At 37.4% G+C, this 19,237-nt stretch overlaps 1 protein-coding gene across 1 annotated transcript; it reads left to right on the forward strand.

The window, feature by feature from the left end:
• Window positions 1-2,845: 2,845 nt before the first annotated feature.
• GLIS3 (GLIS family zinc finger 3) lies at window positions 2,846-9,718 on the forward strand (the record flags this gene model as incomplete). The annotated part of the gene is made up of 2 exons (XM_010015725.1): window positions 2,846-3,042; window positions 8,593-9,718. Coding segments are annotated over exons 1-2 (1,257 nt in total), but the record flags the coding sequence as incomplete, so codon positions are not given.
• Between the last annotated feature and the right edge of the window lie 9,519 nt (window positions 9,719-19,237).

A 19,237-nucleotide genomic window follows, 5' to 3' on the forward strand; every position in this document is an offset into this window, starting at 1 on the left:
GACCCGTGGATGGATTTCATCAGGTCCCATTATTCCAGTAATAACAGTCTCTCGTTTTCTCATTTTTCAGTTTTGGCAATAAGTGACTAATTATCTTTGTCCGTCATCCTTATCCTTACACAACAAGTTCTCTTAGCTGTTCTCAGGTTCACTGAGGTGCTGTTTATGTACAGATAATAAAATCAGACCCTATAACTAAAAGGAAAAGCAGGATATAATGAGGATGACACATTCTGTATTTAACAGTACTGGTTTGACACTACTCCCTTTTCTGGTTTTACTTTTGTTCCCCCCCCCGCCCCCCCCGACTTGTGAGTTTCAAGCAGGTCAGGTTAATCACATGTAAATAGCAATTTCACTGTATCAGTTGCAGATTGTTATTTGAACCGATATATGATTTGTCCCTAAATGAAAATCTTACAAGGGCACAGCCCTTGATTTCTTGTGTATGATAAACTACATGTTATTGTTACTACTGAAACTTGTTGGAAGTGGCTTATGTGTGAAGAGCATTACTATATCATCGAGGAAACAATCAGTATACATTTAGTACATTTTTGTGGTAGATTCCCTTTTTTCAGTGCTAAATAGTAGACTTATATCTTATTAAGTTGTGAATACACATAACGTCTAGAACACTATAACTGTGTTTCCATGTCAAAACCAGTTGGATTTCTTATGTTATTGTAGCATGCTTCTTTGTCTTTTATTTGGTGCAGAAAGCCTTTGGTTCTACATACTGAAGACACTTTTCTAAAAAACAACTGACTAAACATATGTAATACACACATAGAGACATATTTGTAGTAATATGTATTTCATATGATATGAATGTCACGTAAATTTTTAAATTCACCCAACCCAGTGTTTTGCTAAGAGCAGTAGCGTTCATATTATTACCAGGGACAACTTAGGATTTTTGCCTAATTTTTACTGGCTGGTTTCATTTTGACACTCCATAATATTATAAAAACAACTGCTGAGTAACACACTGATTCAGCTTTAGTGAGTTCAAAATATAAACTGCTTTACAGTAAAGAAAATAAAATACCTTCTCCCATTCCTTTGATTTAACTAAACATCTTCAGTGAGAGCAGACAGTAATCCTACAATCCTTAAAGGCTTTTTTTCTGGTACCCACAATGGTGTTGACTGCAGTAAAAGGAGTTCTACTTACATGTTTGTCCTCAGAAATTTCCAGTCCTTCTAGCCGAATTTCAGTATTTTAGGTTATTAAATATTTTTTTCTTTCCTTACCCTTCTGTTTTCAGCCAGATGCTATATTCTTCACTAATATTTTGAAGTAGTAGCAATGAGTAAATTGTTTTTCTTACAGGGCTGCCATATTTCATCCCAAGGAGTACATTTTGGTGGTGGATCATGCAATCAACTTGTAATATCAGCATATGAATTTACAAAGCAATCATAGTGGATCATAGTGGATGGATAAGCATGAATGTGCTCCTCACATATATGTAGATATTACTAATTAGTCAAAAAGAATAATAATTAGAAAAGAAGACCTCAGAAACAGCCTCAGAAACACGAATAAACATATCTATTTTCCTCTTCTTCTTTTTTTTTTTTTTTTTTTTTTTTTTTAAGGAAAGCTACAATTTGACATTTGTAGGGTGAATTGCAAAATTTTAAGAGAATCCTTTTTAATCTGGAGGAGATTAAAGGATTTAGATTTTCTTCCTATGACTGTGAGGACCGTAAATGCCTTAACGTACTTGGTGGATTTCACAACCCATTTGAATATCTTGGAAAAAAACAGTATGTGAGTTTTACAACCAAGTCAAAAGTAGATTTAATTTAGAAAATGGTTTAAATTGAAAGTACTTTTCACTATTTCCCCTGATGTTGCTATCCTGTTTTGGGGAGTGTTCTGAACATGGGGAAGCAGCTAGAAATGTGAATCATCTCAATATTAATTTCCAACTGTGGTAAGCATTTGCTATATCCAGTAACTTCCATATCACATCCTACATTTTTCATCTTGTTTTGATGCAGAGGATCTTGCAAACCACCATCTGTAACCTAAATCAGAACACGACATACATGGAGCATTTTGCAGATATGTCCCACTTGCTAGCTACCTTTGTAATCATCTCAGGCTACTGTATAATAGCCATCAGTTTGAGTCATGGCAGCAGCGATTAACAACGCATTGTGGCCTTTAAAGAAAGTCCAGAATGCTTCTCTGATTGATTCAGCTCAAATTCCTCTTCCCAGACCCCTGATGGATGCTAGGCTCCTGCTGTAACTCTCTCCTGCCAGGGAAACTGTGCAGCCTGTGTGCTTCCCCGCACCAACCTTGTTACATGGGTTGCATTTGCATGCACGCCTGTAGTCCCTTGCTTTTTGGATGGCTAGTGGTAGGAAGGATAGAAGGGTTTGCAGCGGCTTGGACCTGTGGTGTTTGGTAGGATTCAAGGCACAGCAGTGTTCCTCCACCCTCCTTGGATTCTCTCTTCCCGCCTTCAAAGAACAGGGGCACTTACAGCTTGGCTGTCCCTCAGCTGAGGGCTGCTCTTTTACGCAGACTCTTTTTTTTTAAAAAAAGCGGTCTTTTTTAAAGATGTTTATCCATGATGCCTGGTCTCTAATTTATGTATTTCACACGTTTTAAACGTGCAAAATTTATTAATTTGCCTTTAAAATACTGCTTTTTGTGTTGGGAGAAGCTTGCAGAATCCTTGTATTGGTTCGCTGTTGCATCCTTATCTGAAGATACTTGGTTCCAGTCACTTTTCTTACTTTCCAAAGTGAGTTCTGTGGCCTCATTGTGGGTTTGTGGAAGATGAATACTAACCTGCCTTGTTTACTTTTAGGAGGTCTTGGTGATGGACCCCAGTGCAAGTCCATTGGAAAAGGCAGCTACAACAATGTAATAGTCACCAGCAGTCCCATGACAGTTCAACAGCTGGGACCTGTTTCACTTCCTGCTAATCAGGTTTCAACAACATGCAACCTGATCAACCCTAACTTACAGAGGTCTATGGATGTTTCCACCCTGAGTCCTTCTCCATCAGATACAAGGTCCTGAGTTACTTTTTTATAATTCGTATTTTAAAAAGAGGATATTTTAATACTCTTGTAATTTAAATGCAACCTTTCTGATGATTAAAATGGCCTGAATGATGACCTGTTATGCCATGGGGAATTTCATTCACTGCAATTTGATTGACATCAGCTATAATCGTATTGTTTGGATCACTGAAATAATGGGTGAAATTTCTATGTTTTGTAGGTCTTTTTCATAGTCACTTAACTATATCTTTGTATTAAGGACAGGAAATTAAGCTTACATGGTACTAAAAGTGCTATGTTGGTGCCTGTCAAGTTACACTAATGACAGAGAAAAAAACCGTAAATGCCTGCTCTCATCCTCATCAAATACCTTTGCTTTCAAATTGTTCAATTGTTTACATAAGTAAATTAATCAGATCAGTTGTTCCCAATCTGTACTGAACCAGCAGTTAATTTTATCTGTTAGACTTGTGTCCCTAAAAACTTGCCCATTTTCCTAGCTCTTGTGGGCAGTTCAATAAAATCTATGGCTTCTCCCTGTAAACATTGCCTTTTTATATCGCTAAACCACAGACAAATATTAATTAAGTTTTAAATGCTTAAATAAGTTTTGAGATTATGACTAGGAGTATTGTTAGCAAAAATGAAGGGAAAATAGTTATTTATCCATACAAATACATTAAGTGCATCCTTGCACATTAGTTAAATATACAGTGCTAAAACATTCTGGTGTGTTATTTCAGAAGCTACATTCCCTCCTTTATAGATGTGACTCATGGAACAGTTGCTTACTGAGTTGAAATGTAACTGTTCTTATTTACAAAAGGCCACAAGAGTCTTTACTATCAAGACAGTTTCCATTTCACTGCATCACTTTATAATAAGGCAAGGAGCATTAGTGAAAGAATTAAAATTGGTGTTATGTAACTGGAAGAAAATTTTGCTTTACTCTAAGATAGTTCATGACATTTCTTGTTGCTTAGTTGTAAAGACTGAGTTCCCAAGGACTATTTACAAGATTAATTACTTATAAATGTTTCAAGGAAAACCATTCAGTGCTAAGATGATGATAGATGACAATCCAGAGACATGCCTTTGAGACAGAACAGAACTGATGATAAAAAGCATCCTTAAGTAATTATTACTTACTTAATAAGTTCTAGGTGTGCCTGTATGGTTCCAAACACTGTTGTTTTTATCTGAATGTGTGGCTGGGTGTACTGTGTCAGCACTGAGTTTTACATTTTTGTTTTATTTTAAAGAAACATTTACTAAGGATGAACTGAAGTTGAAACTCTGGCAGAATAGAGTCTCTAGTGTCCCTAGAGTCTCTTTTAATGATTTATCAATAAAGATACTAAAAAATCAGTTTGCCACACAAAGAATGTCAATTTAAGTAATTTGCCCTCAAATTGGCTATTTTATAGGGCAAAATAAGTTTAAAGTCAGGTTTTAATTCACAGATTGTTGAGACACTTTTTTTTTTTTTCTTTTTAAATTGCTTCAGCAATAAACTGCATTGGCTTAAACCAGTCACCTAGGATGACTCCATAATCCTTCATGGGCTGAGTGCCTTCCCTGGATTGTATCTTTCAGGCATCATGAACTGTGCTATGGCAGCTCAATCCAAACGAAACTACTTGTTGAACTGAATCAAACCAAAATGACTTGTCTTGATTTTTGCTGATAGAAGAAGGAAGAACTTTGGCATTTTTCATGTATATTCCATGAAGGATAAAACCTTCCCCATCTTTTTTGAGTTTCCCAAAAAAACTTTTTCAGAGTATTCAGTTATTCTGCTTGAAACCAGATGCAATATTGTGATTCACTTTGATGCAAGTCAGAAAAGGGCCTAGGAAAGAACAAAAGTTTTTTGTCTAGTAAAACTGAAGACAAGGCAAAAAGATAAGAAAACATAGTTTTCACTCTTCCATGTTTATGTATAGGAGTCTTGTGAATGTAGGAATTTATGTGTAGGGTTATACTTGACATTATGGCCTCTGTGCACAGAGGAAGAAGAGAAAGTAATTACAAGTAATCTCTTGTAAATATTCATAAAAGATCTCAAGTTGGTTTAGATTACAGTGAACAGATAAGCCAATTAATACCATCTGAAAATCTGACACAATGGTATAGTTGGCCCTTCATTTTCCTGTTAGGTATATTTATTTTCCCCCAGAAAACTACTTAGTCACAGTGTAGGCTTGGTTTTAAAGGAATTTTCTTTGTTTCGAGAGTTGGAATCTTCATTGCTTTTGAGTTTAGAGGCTTAATCTGAGGCTTCTTCAGATTGTCTGGCTCTTACTTACTGTGTACTTGAAATTCTGGGCCAAATTGTTCGCTCGTTTTCTTCTGAGACTTTTGAAATGCAGTTTTTCTTCAGCTTCACTTGTGGGTATGTCCCTTTGTGTTAGGCATTAGGAGCTTTCTGAATGACACTGGTTCTATTAGGCATCTGATTAAAATTCTTGACATTACAAAACCGGACTGGTTACATTGATGACAGTTTTTTTCCTACTTGTAAAAGAAAATAATCAAACTGGAAAAAAACCCCGAACCAACCGTTTTTGTATTTTCCAGATACAAATATGTATATATACTAGCATGGAAAAATCAAACCTTACTTACTCCTCTTGCACTGTCGAAGACTGTGGAGCTGTTTTGGGCTCATAGCATACTAACATGATTTAACTGCCCTATAATGAACTGAACTTTAACAAAGCCCATTGGTAACAGACCCAAAATCCTGAATATTCTTTTTTTCCAACAAATAATTATCCCTTTAGATCTGAATCATGCACAACATTGACCTGATATGGCAATCCCATTTTTCTCATTTGTCTCAATGCAAACTGTAGTCAGCACATTAATTGTGCTTTTCTTCAGTGATGTATTTTGAAAGTGCCATTTAAACCCTGACGGAGTAACGTAACCTTCATAACAGTAGCCTACGCTGACATTCAACCTGAAAAGGATGTTTCTTACAAAACAATGTTCAGCAAATCAACAATCCATTACAAAGCAAGTATCTCGAGCAAAGGAGCATTTACCCCTCAATCCTGTAGGTCACCACAGCAAGGTTGGATGATATTTAAATCTGCATTTTCACTGTTCATGACCTATCTCAGTGCACAGATGTAGCACCTCCAAATTGCTTTGTCTCTACCTCAGCCTGTGCCAAGCTTCACCTCTAGACAAAAGAGAGCTGAGGGGGCAGCCAGGGTGCCCTGACAATCAATTCCCCTCCTCTAGCTCTTCAGCAGTGACTGAGCTGTGCTCTTGCAGCACGATCCAGCCCTTAAATAAAAGTCACTGCAAAATGGCTTTTCTTTCTTCATGTTGTTTGACTCTCAAGTGTTGGAAAATGCTGTAATAACAACTAGTAAGAAAAAAATCCCATCACTCAGGGAGTGCTTGTGTGATGGGTGGAATAAGATAACAAAGACACTGTGATTTTTCATCTTTGACTTCTAAGGCTAGATCTGAGTGTGGAAACCTATATACATTTGTCTCACCTGAATGACCTTACCTAGTGTTTTCACATATTCTTTCAACCTTGGTGGTCTAATTGAAAGATAATATACAGATCTCAAAGGTGAAAAGTCTATTTACAAAACCAAAATCATGGAAATCTGGTAAATATTACTATATACACTTGGAATACCTCCAGACCCATTGTTTAGGATCTGTTCTTGCTCTCTTGGGTTGACTGATGTTGTTTTAAATGGGATTCCCAGTTTCAGCCTACCACCAGCCACCACTGCAGTATTTTCATCTATCTCCACCACAGCTGCAATCACTGCAGTAGGGCTGTGGTGCAGACATATGATGGAAGTATGAGCCTTAACAGATTCATCCCATGGTTCTGTGTTCCTGAAGCAGTATCTATAAGAAAATATTGCAGAACTCAGAAGCAACTGCAATATTGTTTACCCTGAGTAGGTATTAGAACTTGCTTCCCTGTTAAAAAAAAGAAGCAAGTCAAATAGCTAGTAGAACTGCCTCCTCAAAGATGGTTGCTGTGACCATGTCTGTATCAAGAAAGAGATGAGATTTGGTTTTATTAATTTTCTTTGTGGTGCATACTTTTCTCTTTTCAGAAATGGAGGTTTGTAGCAACATAAAAACATAAAGTAAAATAATTATAAATAACTACAGGAATACTTTTGTAAATAAGAATACATTATTCCTTACCTGCATGACAGTTCCTGTGGAATATTGCATGCAAATATTTCATATATTGTTTATTTAGAGCTTTTAGAAAATATATTTAAACACCTGGTATTTAAAGTACCTATTAGTATTTAAGGTACCTTACTAGCACTTATTAGTTGTCTTTTTAAAGTTAATTTGACCTCCTGAAGTCTTCGTACAATACAGGGAAGTATTGCGGATTTTAGTTTTTATGTGAGAAGGTAACAAGCAGTGATTGACTTGTCCACTTTAAAAAATACAGTTTAGATGTGGAAGAGAAACTAGATTTCCCATTTACTGGATCCATCATTGAAATTCTGTGCTTCTTCAAAAGTGTAATGTGAAAATAATCAACCCAGGAATTAATCCCCAAAAATGTAAGACGCAGAGGCTTCTGTGTCTATGAGATCTCCAGATTTATCTAGCTATGTACCTGGTTCTTTCTACTGCTAGACCCCCTTAAAAATTTAAATTAATACACTGGTAGCACTGCTGGCTGACAGGAGATCCAAGTCTGCTATGTGAACTGAGAACGTGAAGACATAAATCCACTTGGCCTTTACCCAGCATTTGCAGCCATGAACCAGGGACCTTGATGTTCTTGTATTTCCTTTTTATACCTTTCTGTAGAAAACAGTAGTTAAAAGCTTATGATTTCTTTTCTTAAGCTACCAGTAGAACATTTGCAATATAAACAAGTTTCACATTATTTCTGTGAAAAACAATGATAATAGCAATATTACACTTTTGTGATAATTTAGATTGCTGACTTGGAGACAGGTAAATCAGCAGATCAAAACTAAGTAAACCACTTCAAGCAACTCTTCTACATTATTCATTTTGTTTGGCTTGTAAATTTAGATATCTGTATTTATAAACTTGAGCTATTTCTGTAGGGACAACTATTTGTATGCATTACAATTACATTCAGGTTAAATATTTATACTTTATTAATCAGTTTTCTTCCTGTTCTTTGCTAGCAAAATAATAGTAAGCTCAAATCAATACGCGTTTCGTACAAGGCAGGAACATAATGCATTGGCTTCAGAAGCCCAAACCCATTTATACCGCAGCTGATGAACAGATTTACATTGATATCTGCAGTGATATATCAAGAACATTTACAGCAACTTTTCTTTAAAATCTTAAAGTTTTGAAGTTGGTTTCCTAAGTGACCTTGTTACGTATGTATTGCCCATGTATGTCTCCTGGTACGTTAACTCGGAGTGCTGAAGTTGAGTACTTAAAATTACGGAGAACTTCTTTCACATGTAGCCTTTCTTTACTTTTATATGTGTGTGAAAATAGAAGGACTACTGTTGAATTGTCTAACTGCTTACTTATTTTATTGTGCCTTTATTCCAGGTCGCTCTTGTCACATGAGTCTCTGGCATCTATGACATTAAGCTCGTCAGAAGGTCAGTCCACTTTGAGTGTTAAGCAAGAGAGGTTGCATGGGTACAAGACACTTCATTCTGTTGCTCCTGACCAAGGTTTTCAAAACGGCAGTGAGCTTGGGGACTTACTAAATTTTTCACCTGCAACATCTGTGTCTGGTAACTGCATATCTAACGCATTATCATCCTACTTATATGGCACAGAAAATAAGCATTCCCTTTACACTAGTCTGCACAATTCCTCAGCCTGGTCTCAATCAGCCTGCTCCAAAAAAAGATCACTCCCTCTATCTCCTCTGTCTGATGGCATTGGGATTGACTTCAATACAATCGTCCGTACAACCCCAACCTCTCTGGTGGCCTACATCAACAGCTCTAGGACATCACCAGCAAATGTCTCCCCACAGCCTGAGGTCTATGGACATTTTTTGGGAGTGAGAGGAAGCTGTATACCCCAAAATTGCTCTATTCCATCTGCCCAGAAACACCTCCCCATGGCTAATGGCAATATCACCTTCTCAGGGTACACTGATAATGGGGCTGGCGAGTACCAGCGGATGCAGCAGCTGGAGCAAACCAGCTTGCAGACGGGCACTGCAAGTAACATGGTGATTCAGGCAGGCATGCAACCTGCAGACAACCAGGTGGTGAACATCCTGAAAGATGGACATCTGGATGACTTCTCAAGCCATACAGTTGACATGCCTCTTCCACCTCTGCTGCCACCACCTCCTTCTCAAGGGCCACCACCACCATACCATGCTCACCAGCACCGGCAACCACACAACCTCCCCAGTTGCATTCACCCATTGGCTGTGCCTCTTTCTGCCCCAGGCTCCCTGCTTGATGAAGACAGTGAGTCAGGCAATTTCAATGGCAAGTATGGCTGTTGTTGGGTAGACTGTGGTGCACTGTATGACCAGCAAGAGGAGCTTGTGCGGCACATAGAGAAGATTCATATAGACCAGAGGAAAGGAGAGGACTTTACTTGCTTCTGGGCAGGGTGTCCACGAAGGTACAAGCCGTTTAATGCCCGTTATAAACTGCTAATTCACATGAGAGTCCACTCAGGAGAGAAGCCAAACAAATGCACAGTAAGTCTGAATTCTGTCTCTCTTACCAATACCAGGCCCTCTATTACTCATGAAAATACAAAGAATTGGTAATTCTGCCTTCGTTTTTCCAAGTTAATGGTGTGCTTTTTTAACTAGTCTGTATAAATGAATGGCTGTTCCATCTTTCCACCTAGATTGAAAGGAAAGGTAGTCTTTAATTTGATATGCAGTGACAGACAGGGTTGGATGAAATGTTATTTTCTAATTTTATAATCTTTTACTGTAAACTGCAAAATTGGCATAGTAGACCTTGATAACATACAACTTAAAGTACCTTCAGTACTTAAGTACTTGCATAAAGAAACACGTGGGAAAAGTGCTGCAGAATAAATGACACAATTTTACTCTTGCCTCATGTTACTCCTTTTAGACTTGAGGAATTTTCAGGATCTTGCATAATGTTACCATGAAAAACTGAGAAGAGCTGGGTATTTTTTTAAGGTAGTTATTTGTTTCATTACTAACAAAAAATAGACCCACAGCCCTGTTTTCATGAATACAGTAGGAATTAAGCACCTAATTTCTCTGTTTGCAGATTCCAGCAGTAAGCATTCAACCCCCAAAGTTTTTCTTGCTGTTGTTGTTAGGGTCACTGCAAGCCAGTCTCACACATGTGTAATCACATGGGGTAACTAGCCAGTAAACCATAAAATCACTTTATGTTTAAATCCCAGTGAAAAACCTATAATCTCTGTAATTCAGACTCTTGATTGGCCTTACATATAGTCTGTATTTTGGATGATGATTAGCTTACCTTTGCTATGTGCTTACTTAGTGCCAGCAGAAAGTAATCTCACCAGTGCTGATTCCGGTCCTCAGCATAACCTAACAAAATAAGGAGTACATAATTTCTAGGAATAATTGCTGAGTATTATTCACTTGAAAAAAACCCCATATTTATATGTTATGAAACGTAAATTGGTCCTGGAGTCTGTTTCTATTTGTGTGGCTAGTTAAATAATTTTCTTACCATGGGGTAGATCTTTGCTTGTGCAGTAGACAGAGGAAACTTTTTTATTTCACTTTTGTTACATCAAAGGGCCAGTCTCTCTGAGGAAAGCAGATATCTTCCCAGATTTCTCTCTTAAAGGATCTGGTAGACATTGGTTCACAACACTAGGGAGACTCTTTTATCTTTCCCTTTAGCCACACCAGACCCCGAACTCGGGCTCTCTGGATACTTTTTCAAAAATTCTGTAATACTATCTTTTCTGCTCTCCAGATATATTGCATCAGAGTTTACCATTAATTTCAGTTCCTCTTCAGAGATTTCTTGTCAGGTCTGTGGAGAGAGAGAAAAGGAGAAAGAAGAATTATGAGGAGTAAAGAAAGTAATATTTTAAGGGAATAGCACTTGGAGAAAAAGGACAGAGACAGACATCAACAGATGAGTGAGGACAGACAGTGGTATGAAGGAAGAGCTGGATTGGTGAAAAAGCATTGTAATAAGAGTAATGGAGGTACCCAGCATCTTCTAGTAGGAGAATTATGGTGAGGGATCCAGTAGATCAGGGAAAACATTGTGTTAGTAGCACTCTACTCCCTGCCATGCCTGTTCAGAAAGGATGCTTACAGTGACCTTCACGTGATTATGAGGCCTCCTCGATGACTTCTTAGCTTTGAAGGAATTGTCATTCACTGATAATATATATGTTAATATTTAAGAGGATAGAGTACTTCATATGATAACATTTTTAAGATTACTAAACCTGAACTAAAGTGTGTGCCACATCACACTGTGTCACAAAAATATAAGAGGTGTCTGTATTAGTTTCTCAGAGAGGATTGCTTTCATCGACATTAAAAAGTGCGATTAATTTCTCTGAAGTTCATCAAGTATTGCTGGATCATTGCTAGATAGTGCCAAGAAGTTTGCATATCAGAACCAGCAGGCACGTGCTTATCTTGCTTTCATGTTTAGAAGTATGATGAAATGTAGAAATAGGGTGACATGATACCCCTTATGATGTGGGTGCAAGTCTGGAACATAGGTCTCCTTTCTTGGGACAGAATGCAGAAATGGCATTCTTTAGCAGGGTTTGAGAGGAACAGCTTGCTGTCCTCTCCCTTTATCATTTCACAAATGGTGTGAATTTGGAAAAGAATATTTGGCTTTCTAATGCCCAGGGGTATGGTCTGGAAGTATCAAAATATATTTAGGAAACTGTTCTTCAGCCAGACTTCATACCTTTCTCACCACGCAGTGAAATTTACATTCATATCAAATCAGTTTAAGGTTTTAAACTGAGATTTTAAGTGAGGTACCAAGGAGAACACTTTGTGCAAGATGATCGTGAAGTATGATTTCTGTAATTAACAAAAAATATGCAAAAGAAATCTCAAGCTTTTAGCCAACCCTGTATGAATGTATGCATTTGAGTGATAAATCAAAACAATTAATTCATAGTCTTTATTTGTCCACCTAAGGTCTTTCTATAGTTTATTTATGCCTTTTTCACTAAGAACGTTATAAGGTTTATGTCCACTGCAGTTTGCAGACTAATAAAAGGCAGTCTAGTAGATGAAGCAGGGAAGGAAAGATGTCGCATCTATTATGTGAACCAACCAGATTTACTACAGAGAATATATATCAGAAGCAATAGGTCTTTGGGAGGAACCTATCATAAGGTAATATATCAAGATATCCTGTAATCAAAGGCAGCCAGTTACACTAGTCACCTCAGTAACATCACACAGTAGTCATTGTGTGAGCATTGTATGTGTTGATAGTTCTTAACATTTTGCAAGAGGCAATCTTCTCATTAAGCATATATTGCAATGGGTCCTAGTCAGTATATTCATCATGCAGTACTTGTTTCTGTGCAGATGAGCGCAGAAAGTGTATCATATTACACTGTTTTGTATATCCCAATGGATTGTTGTGATAGTTCAGCAAGCTTTGCAAGATTTTAGTATTACAAGGTGAGAGTTACTTCCAAGTTGTGTTACTGTAACAGAGAATCAGATGCACAACTAATTACCAGCTGAATTTCATAATATCATTTGATTCTTCTCTGTTACCACTCTGTGATGATGAAATCATGTATTTAAGAAGAGACTTGAAGAACAGCTAGGACCGTAGTTAAAATCAGAATCAAGTAGAATGTTCCTTTGACTTCACCAGTAGTTTTGCCACATCTGAAATAGTTTCTATTTACCTATGTAACAAAAATTTGAAATGATATATTATAGCTACAAGTGATACTCTAGTCATTAGTTCCTTCTCATTCTGGATGAGCAGTTTTCTTCAGTTCTGGAATATGAAAGTGTTGTAGAGTGAGTATTAATCAGATAGCAGCATATAAAAACTTGTGATGATTATGGTAATCAGATCCAAACATAAAGTCAAGCATTCTTAAGGTCAAAATCTCAGAATATACTTGTTCTGCATGAAATGAATGAGGAAGGAGTGGAAAATAACTGCATACTGGTCCTGATAGATCTGTTTCATACTGTTGTTCTTCCATGAATCAGGCTCTTTTTTCCAGCTTTAACCGACTTTGCTGATGAAGCTGCATGCTCAGATTAGGTCTTAGCAATTTGATCAAGTATACTTTCTCTGTGTACTGAAAAATCATGGTGTATTTTTCATTCCTGCCCATTTTTAGAAGATTGGTCCTTTGTCCTGGGTTCAGCTACAGCAGTCATTTTTTCTCCTTCTTAGTAGCTGGTGCAGTGCTGTGTTTTTGACTTTCAGTCTGGGAACAATGCTGATAACACTGATGTTTTTAGTTGTTGCTCAGTAATGTTTACTCTGACCAAGGACTTTCTCAGTCTCATGCTTTGCCAGAGAGGAGGGGAAGCCAGGAGGAAGCAGAGACAGGACACCTGACCCAAACTGGCCAAAGGGGTATTCCATACCACAGCACGTCATGCCCAGTATATAAACTGGGGGGAGTTACCCGGAAGGCCCAGATCGCTGCTCGGGTCGGGCTGGGTATCGGTCGGCGGGTGGTGAGCGGTTGTGTCCTCTCCCCTTGTTATTCCTCTTATCATTATTATTGGTAGCAGTAGTGATTTGTATTATACCTTAGTTACTGGAGTGCTCTTATCTCAACTCGTGGGAGTTACATTCCTCCAATTCTCCTCCCCATCCCTCCGGGAGCGGGGGGAGGAAGGAAAAGGGGGGGAGTGAGCGAGCGGCTGCGTGGTTCCAAGTTGCCGGCTGGGCTTGAACCACGACATCCTTGTTCTAAAAATAAGGCACTTCAATTTTAAAAAGCATTATTTTAGTGAAGGCTTGCTATTTGTCTTGTAATGAAAGCCAAAGTAGGTGAATATACTTGGTTTTGCTTTATTACATGGAAATCTGTGAAATTAAAGAGTACCTGCATGCAAGAGGCTTCACTTGAATTTGACTTATTTGGAATAGGAATTGATTAAATAGCTGCTAGAATGTATTGGGCTCCCTCACTTTTCACTGAAACATATTTCAGGTTCTGTTATAACTTAACTGCATCTGGAATGTGTTCTTCTTTTCAGTGACCTGGTTTAAAGACTGAAAAAAAATTATTCATGACATGATAATATATATATAGTGTCTATTCCTAAACTTCATATTGGAAGACGTTGCGGAGTTAAACTAGATGATCTGTGAAGGTCCCTTCCAACACAAACTATTCTATGATCCTATGATTCTTTATATAACGTAGGTATGGCGTGTCAAATATGTTGTATTCATTTATCAATCTGTGCATTAGCTTGTACTTTGTAGGAATACTAGAAGAAAAAGTTGAATAAAAAATGGATGTTGAAATGCAAGCAGTTAATATGCTGGTGTTTGGGAAAAAGTCTGTAACATTTACCGGAAGTTACCATACAGTGGTATCAGAGGTTCCTTCAGATATCCTCTGGATTAGAAAAGAAGAGAATTTCCAGTAGCTGTGGGAACTCCACAGCAGCAATTGGCAAATGCTAAACTTTTGCTCTCTTTGGCTGTGCCTGTGAGGTTATTTTCTACTCAGTGGGTTTTTTTTTGTAGTGAGTATTTCTGTACTTTTCAAGTTCAGCTGCAATAAGAGGTATATAATTACTCTTCTTGTCATGCTGTTCAAACACTAAGCTTAATATGTTTATTCTGGTGTAAATAGCAACAGCATATTGCTAGAGATAAATTTCAGGCTCTATTCTTGCAGTTTCATTCAGGTACACTAGGAATGCTTCCCCTTTTGACACTGAATTAAATCTTTCTGCTTTCCGTAAGATCTGAGCTATACTTCAGCACAATGCCATTAATATTTTGAAGTATGGGATAGTAGTACTTATACTGCACTTTTTATCACAGCTGATTGATGTGATTTAAACCTGTAACACTGCTAGTATCCCTGTCACATTTGAAGCAACATCCATGTAACATCTGCTAAATACCTAAAATTATCCTGCAACACACAAGCCTACTAAGCATGTAAAATAGAAAGTATGCTTAAAATAAAACCCCATAAAACTTAACACACTTGTATAATGCTTTTTTGAGACATAAGTAAACATCTTCTGGTAAGCAGGCATATTTTGATAGAAGCTATGTATGCTACTTGAAGAACATGTGCTTGGAAGATGTTGTTCAAGATGAAATTTTGATTAAAACCATTAAATCCATTCTGTAAAAATTATTGGGATTTTTTTTTCCATCTAAAGGCTTTAGCAGTGTGCTTTTGTATGGTGTGTTATAAATGGTATGTACTATATGCGATAAGACCATATCATAGAATCATAGAATCATAGAATGTGTTGGGTTGGAAAGGACCTTAAGATCATCTAGTTCCAACCCTCCTGCCATGAGCAGGGACACCTCACACTAATATCAAATCCTATATTGCACCGGAGCCTTGAAGAAGTAGAAACTGTAATTTTTTTTTTTACTTTTTTAATTCACTAAACTAACTAAAAGAGAAATACCATGGAAAAGGAAGAGATGTATGAGTAATTAGGCTATATAATGGTGTATAGACACCAAAAAGCTGAGTTTTAGTTTGCTACCATAAAGCTAAGCCTTCCAAACTTGTGCAATTTTAGTAACCTACTGGCTTTGGTTATAGTGTTTTAGCTATTTGAAGAAAAAAACAAATTATGAATTGTGGGTGTGCCTCCACAAACAGCTCAAACTCCTGTGATCACATCAGATGGCACCTAGCCCAAGCAAATAAATCTTATCTCTAAACAATGGTACTAGTGCTCTTTTAATACTATTCTTTCAGTATGAAATACATAATGCAACCATAGTTCAAAATGTAGTGCTATACACTTTTCTTGTGGCTGCTCAAGATGCACAACTTCCAGTTGAATTCAGTGAGCACCTGAAGTAAGCCTTTGGTGTCCAAAGTACTGACCCTTAATATCACTGCATCTCTTTATACATTCAAAAATGCAAAGCAAACTCCTTTCTACATGCAGATGTAGAACTGATGAAGGTGAAAACCAGCAGCCAGAAACCCATATTTTTTGTTACAGAATAAAATTTATGAACTATTATTCTTGTTCTAATGAATAATTTGATTGTTCTTTTAAGTATTTGAACCAGCTTTTCTTGCCTTTTAACTTAGAAATTTGGAAAATTTAAGACAGATTTTTAATAAACTTTTTCAAACAGTCATCTTTTTAGTTTCACTGTAATCCAGAACATGGTTGTGAAGTATCCAAAAATAACAATGAACATTGTTATTTCACATTAAAAATGTCACCTGAGGAAGACAAGAATCAGCTTGATTCACTTTGATCTCTGGAGGAATTCTATTCTAGTACCAATGTAGTCCCAATTAGCTGAGATGGCATTTAGCAGGTGGTAAAAGCTTGTGTACTTTTACAGAGAGATACCTGCAGAGCAGCTTTCCAAAGGACCTGGACAGTGTCAGGATTAAGAACTGTTCAGAACATGACTATAGGAGACCCCTCCTATAAAGGGCTGAAATCAGCTTTTTGGACAAGGATACAATACTGCCAGTGCAATGGAGTCTTCCGTTACAGAAATTGCTGTTGATCTTGTGTTAACAGGGCTTGAATAACTGCTGAACAAACCTTTCTGTACAAGGCTGTATGGAAACAGGGAGGTGCAGTTTGTCTGTGTGGGGAGTTGAACTAACTGAGAAAAGGAATTTCAAAAAGAGGAGCTAGGGAGGCTGCTGTGACAGTTTTGTCTATAACTGCTGTGAAACCCAGTTAGATCTGTTCACTGCATCTTGGTTTGCTAAACCTTGGCATAGTCACATGGTGATTGTTTTCTGGTGTCACTGCTATCCACTAAGAGTGCTTGTTTTGCCTGTCTATTAAAGGCTGTTTTGATCTGAGTTTGGTACTTTCTTACCATCATTTTTAAGTATATAAAGCAACTTTATTCTGTGAGTATTCAGCTCTTGAGAATTAACACACATCATTACAAAGTTCAAGATCACAAGTGAATCATTTTAGAGAGATGTCACTGTGGTAAGAAATTCTTTTTTAAGAGCAGTTTCTGCACGAAATGTTGAGATGCAGTGTTCCTCATCTGTCCGTGAAGCAGTGTGCTTGTTACAAAGAGTTGTTATAAATACTTTCCCTCCCTCTCTTTTCTCCCTCTTTGAATGCATTCTATTGGTCATCAACTGGCACAAGCTCAAGGAAAAGATGACAACGTGCCTTTATGGGTACTCGTGGTACATTTCTATAAATATGTTCAAACAAAATTAAATTACTTTGGCTCTTTACTATATTTTTTACTGTTTAACATTAGCAGAATTGCCTCCATGGTTAATCAGATGTAAACATCAAGCAGTGCCTCTGTTCTTCAATGTCTGGAATGGATGCCCATGGATATATTTTCCTAGTAACATTCAGATTTCTGTTTTAAGAAATTACAGTTATGCAAACAAGCTTATCTGGACTGACAATAAAAAAATCGTTGATTCTAATTAGGAGTTGTCACATAATAGAAAAAGACAAGGCTTCTTTTGTTCCATGAAAAGCCTGCTTTGCCTGCTTGCAAAATGCATGGATTTCTTTCCAGTGGCTTTACATAATTGGTATGACAAAGTTTCAGTCCTGTGATCTTAGAGTTTCCAAGTGATTCAGACACACTTGTCAAACCTTGTTTAAGGTATTTGATGTTAATCTTTTACAGAAGTTGGTAGACTGCATGGACATGGGGTTTGCTTTGTCTAAAGGAGTGGGCTATACATAAACTGAATTAAGGAATATTTATGTTGAGACTGCTGAGATTATCGAGAGTCCTTTTTTTAGAAACAAGCCACTGTTGAGAACCAAGGCTGCCCAGCTCTTACTGACTCACAAGGACTCTTGGCTTTTGAATGCCTGGACAAATGTGGCCTGGATCCATTGTGTAAATTAACAATGTGAGCTACAAGGTTGTGACACTGATTTTATGTCTGCATCAGTGGAGCAGGTCCATTATCGTATAACTTGTCAAGGAAAGAGACATACAGATTGAGAAAATACTGTAGAAATCATTATAATTGATAGCTCTGCAGGCAAAGTGACTGAAAATACGCAACATGTCACCAGTTAAACTCAGACTGTTAAACTCAGCTAAATGAGTCTCTGTGAAGCCTGGGTTGTGAACGTGGCATTTCAGTGAATCAATGGAGAGTTTGGTTCCAAATTAAAAGCAAGCAGTCTGCAAGATTGTTGATCTGCTTTAATTATGATAAGTTTCTCAAAAGTCTGTCATGTGTGTTTGTGAGAGCTGACACTTCCTCTGAAGGCAGAGGTCTTCTGCTTCTGGTTGTCAAGAACAGTTGAAAAGCCACTGAATGCAACACGAATCTTGAATACTGCTTTTGAATCATCACACATTTTGAAGAAATGGTAATGCCTTCTTTGGAAGCTTTTTTTCTCCCCTCATCCTTCAGCCACCCACAATGAAAAGCTTTGGGGTTAATGTCTTCATTTCTTTTATGGTTATCAGTGCAAGATACATAGTGGTCATATGTTGCAGATATTCTTTGCAAGGCTTAGAAGACAGCAAAAATGAAGTTATAATAGTTCTGTTTACTGTCTTTAGTTCTTATATATCTTTCATCATATTAGCATCTGGGTGCTTTATTTTTTTCCATTACATGGGTCACTGAATCCATCACCATGGGCTGAAGTGTTAGTATGCTTCTAGTACTAGTATCCTTCTGGTCTATGCTGGTGTGACAGACCATCTGTTACTATCAAGCAGAAATGGTATCTGGTCAGCAAGCAAATGGTATACCCTGACACTCTGAACCTGAGGGAGACAGAGAAGACTGAACTGAGCTGAATAAGGAGAATTCTTGATTGCTTATAGGAAGGAGGATTGTGTCCATCCAAAACCTGGATATTTCCGTGACTATGAAATTCTGATACAATTTTAGCTCAAAGATGGTAGCACAAAACTGCTCTATTTGTATTTCCAGAAAATAGTAAAAGCTAGTTGGTTATCTGTCTCTCAGCGTTATCTTGAGATACAGTTTTTTTCCTTCAATAGTATGTAATATAACTGAGAAGTGTGAGATCTTTAGTGGCTTAGAGTATACAAGGCAAGGT

The sequence above is a fragment of the Nestor notabilis genome, unplaced genomic scaffold, assembly GCF_000696875.1.
Source record: "Nestor notabilis isolate BGI_N333 unplaced genomic scaffold, ASM69687v1 Scaffold32545, whole genome shotgun sequence".
NCBI lineage: Eukaryota > Metazoa > Chordata > Aves > Psittaciformes > Psittacidae > Nestor > Nestor notabilis.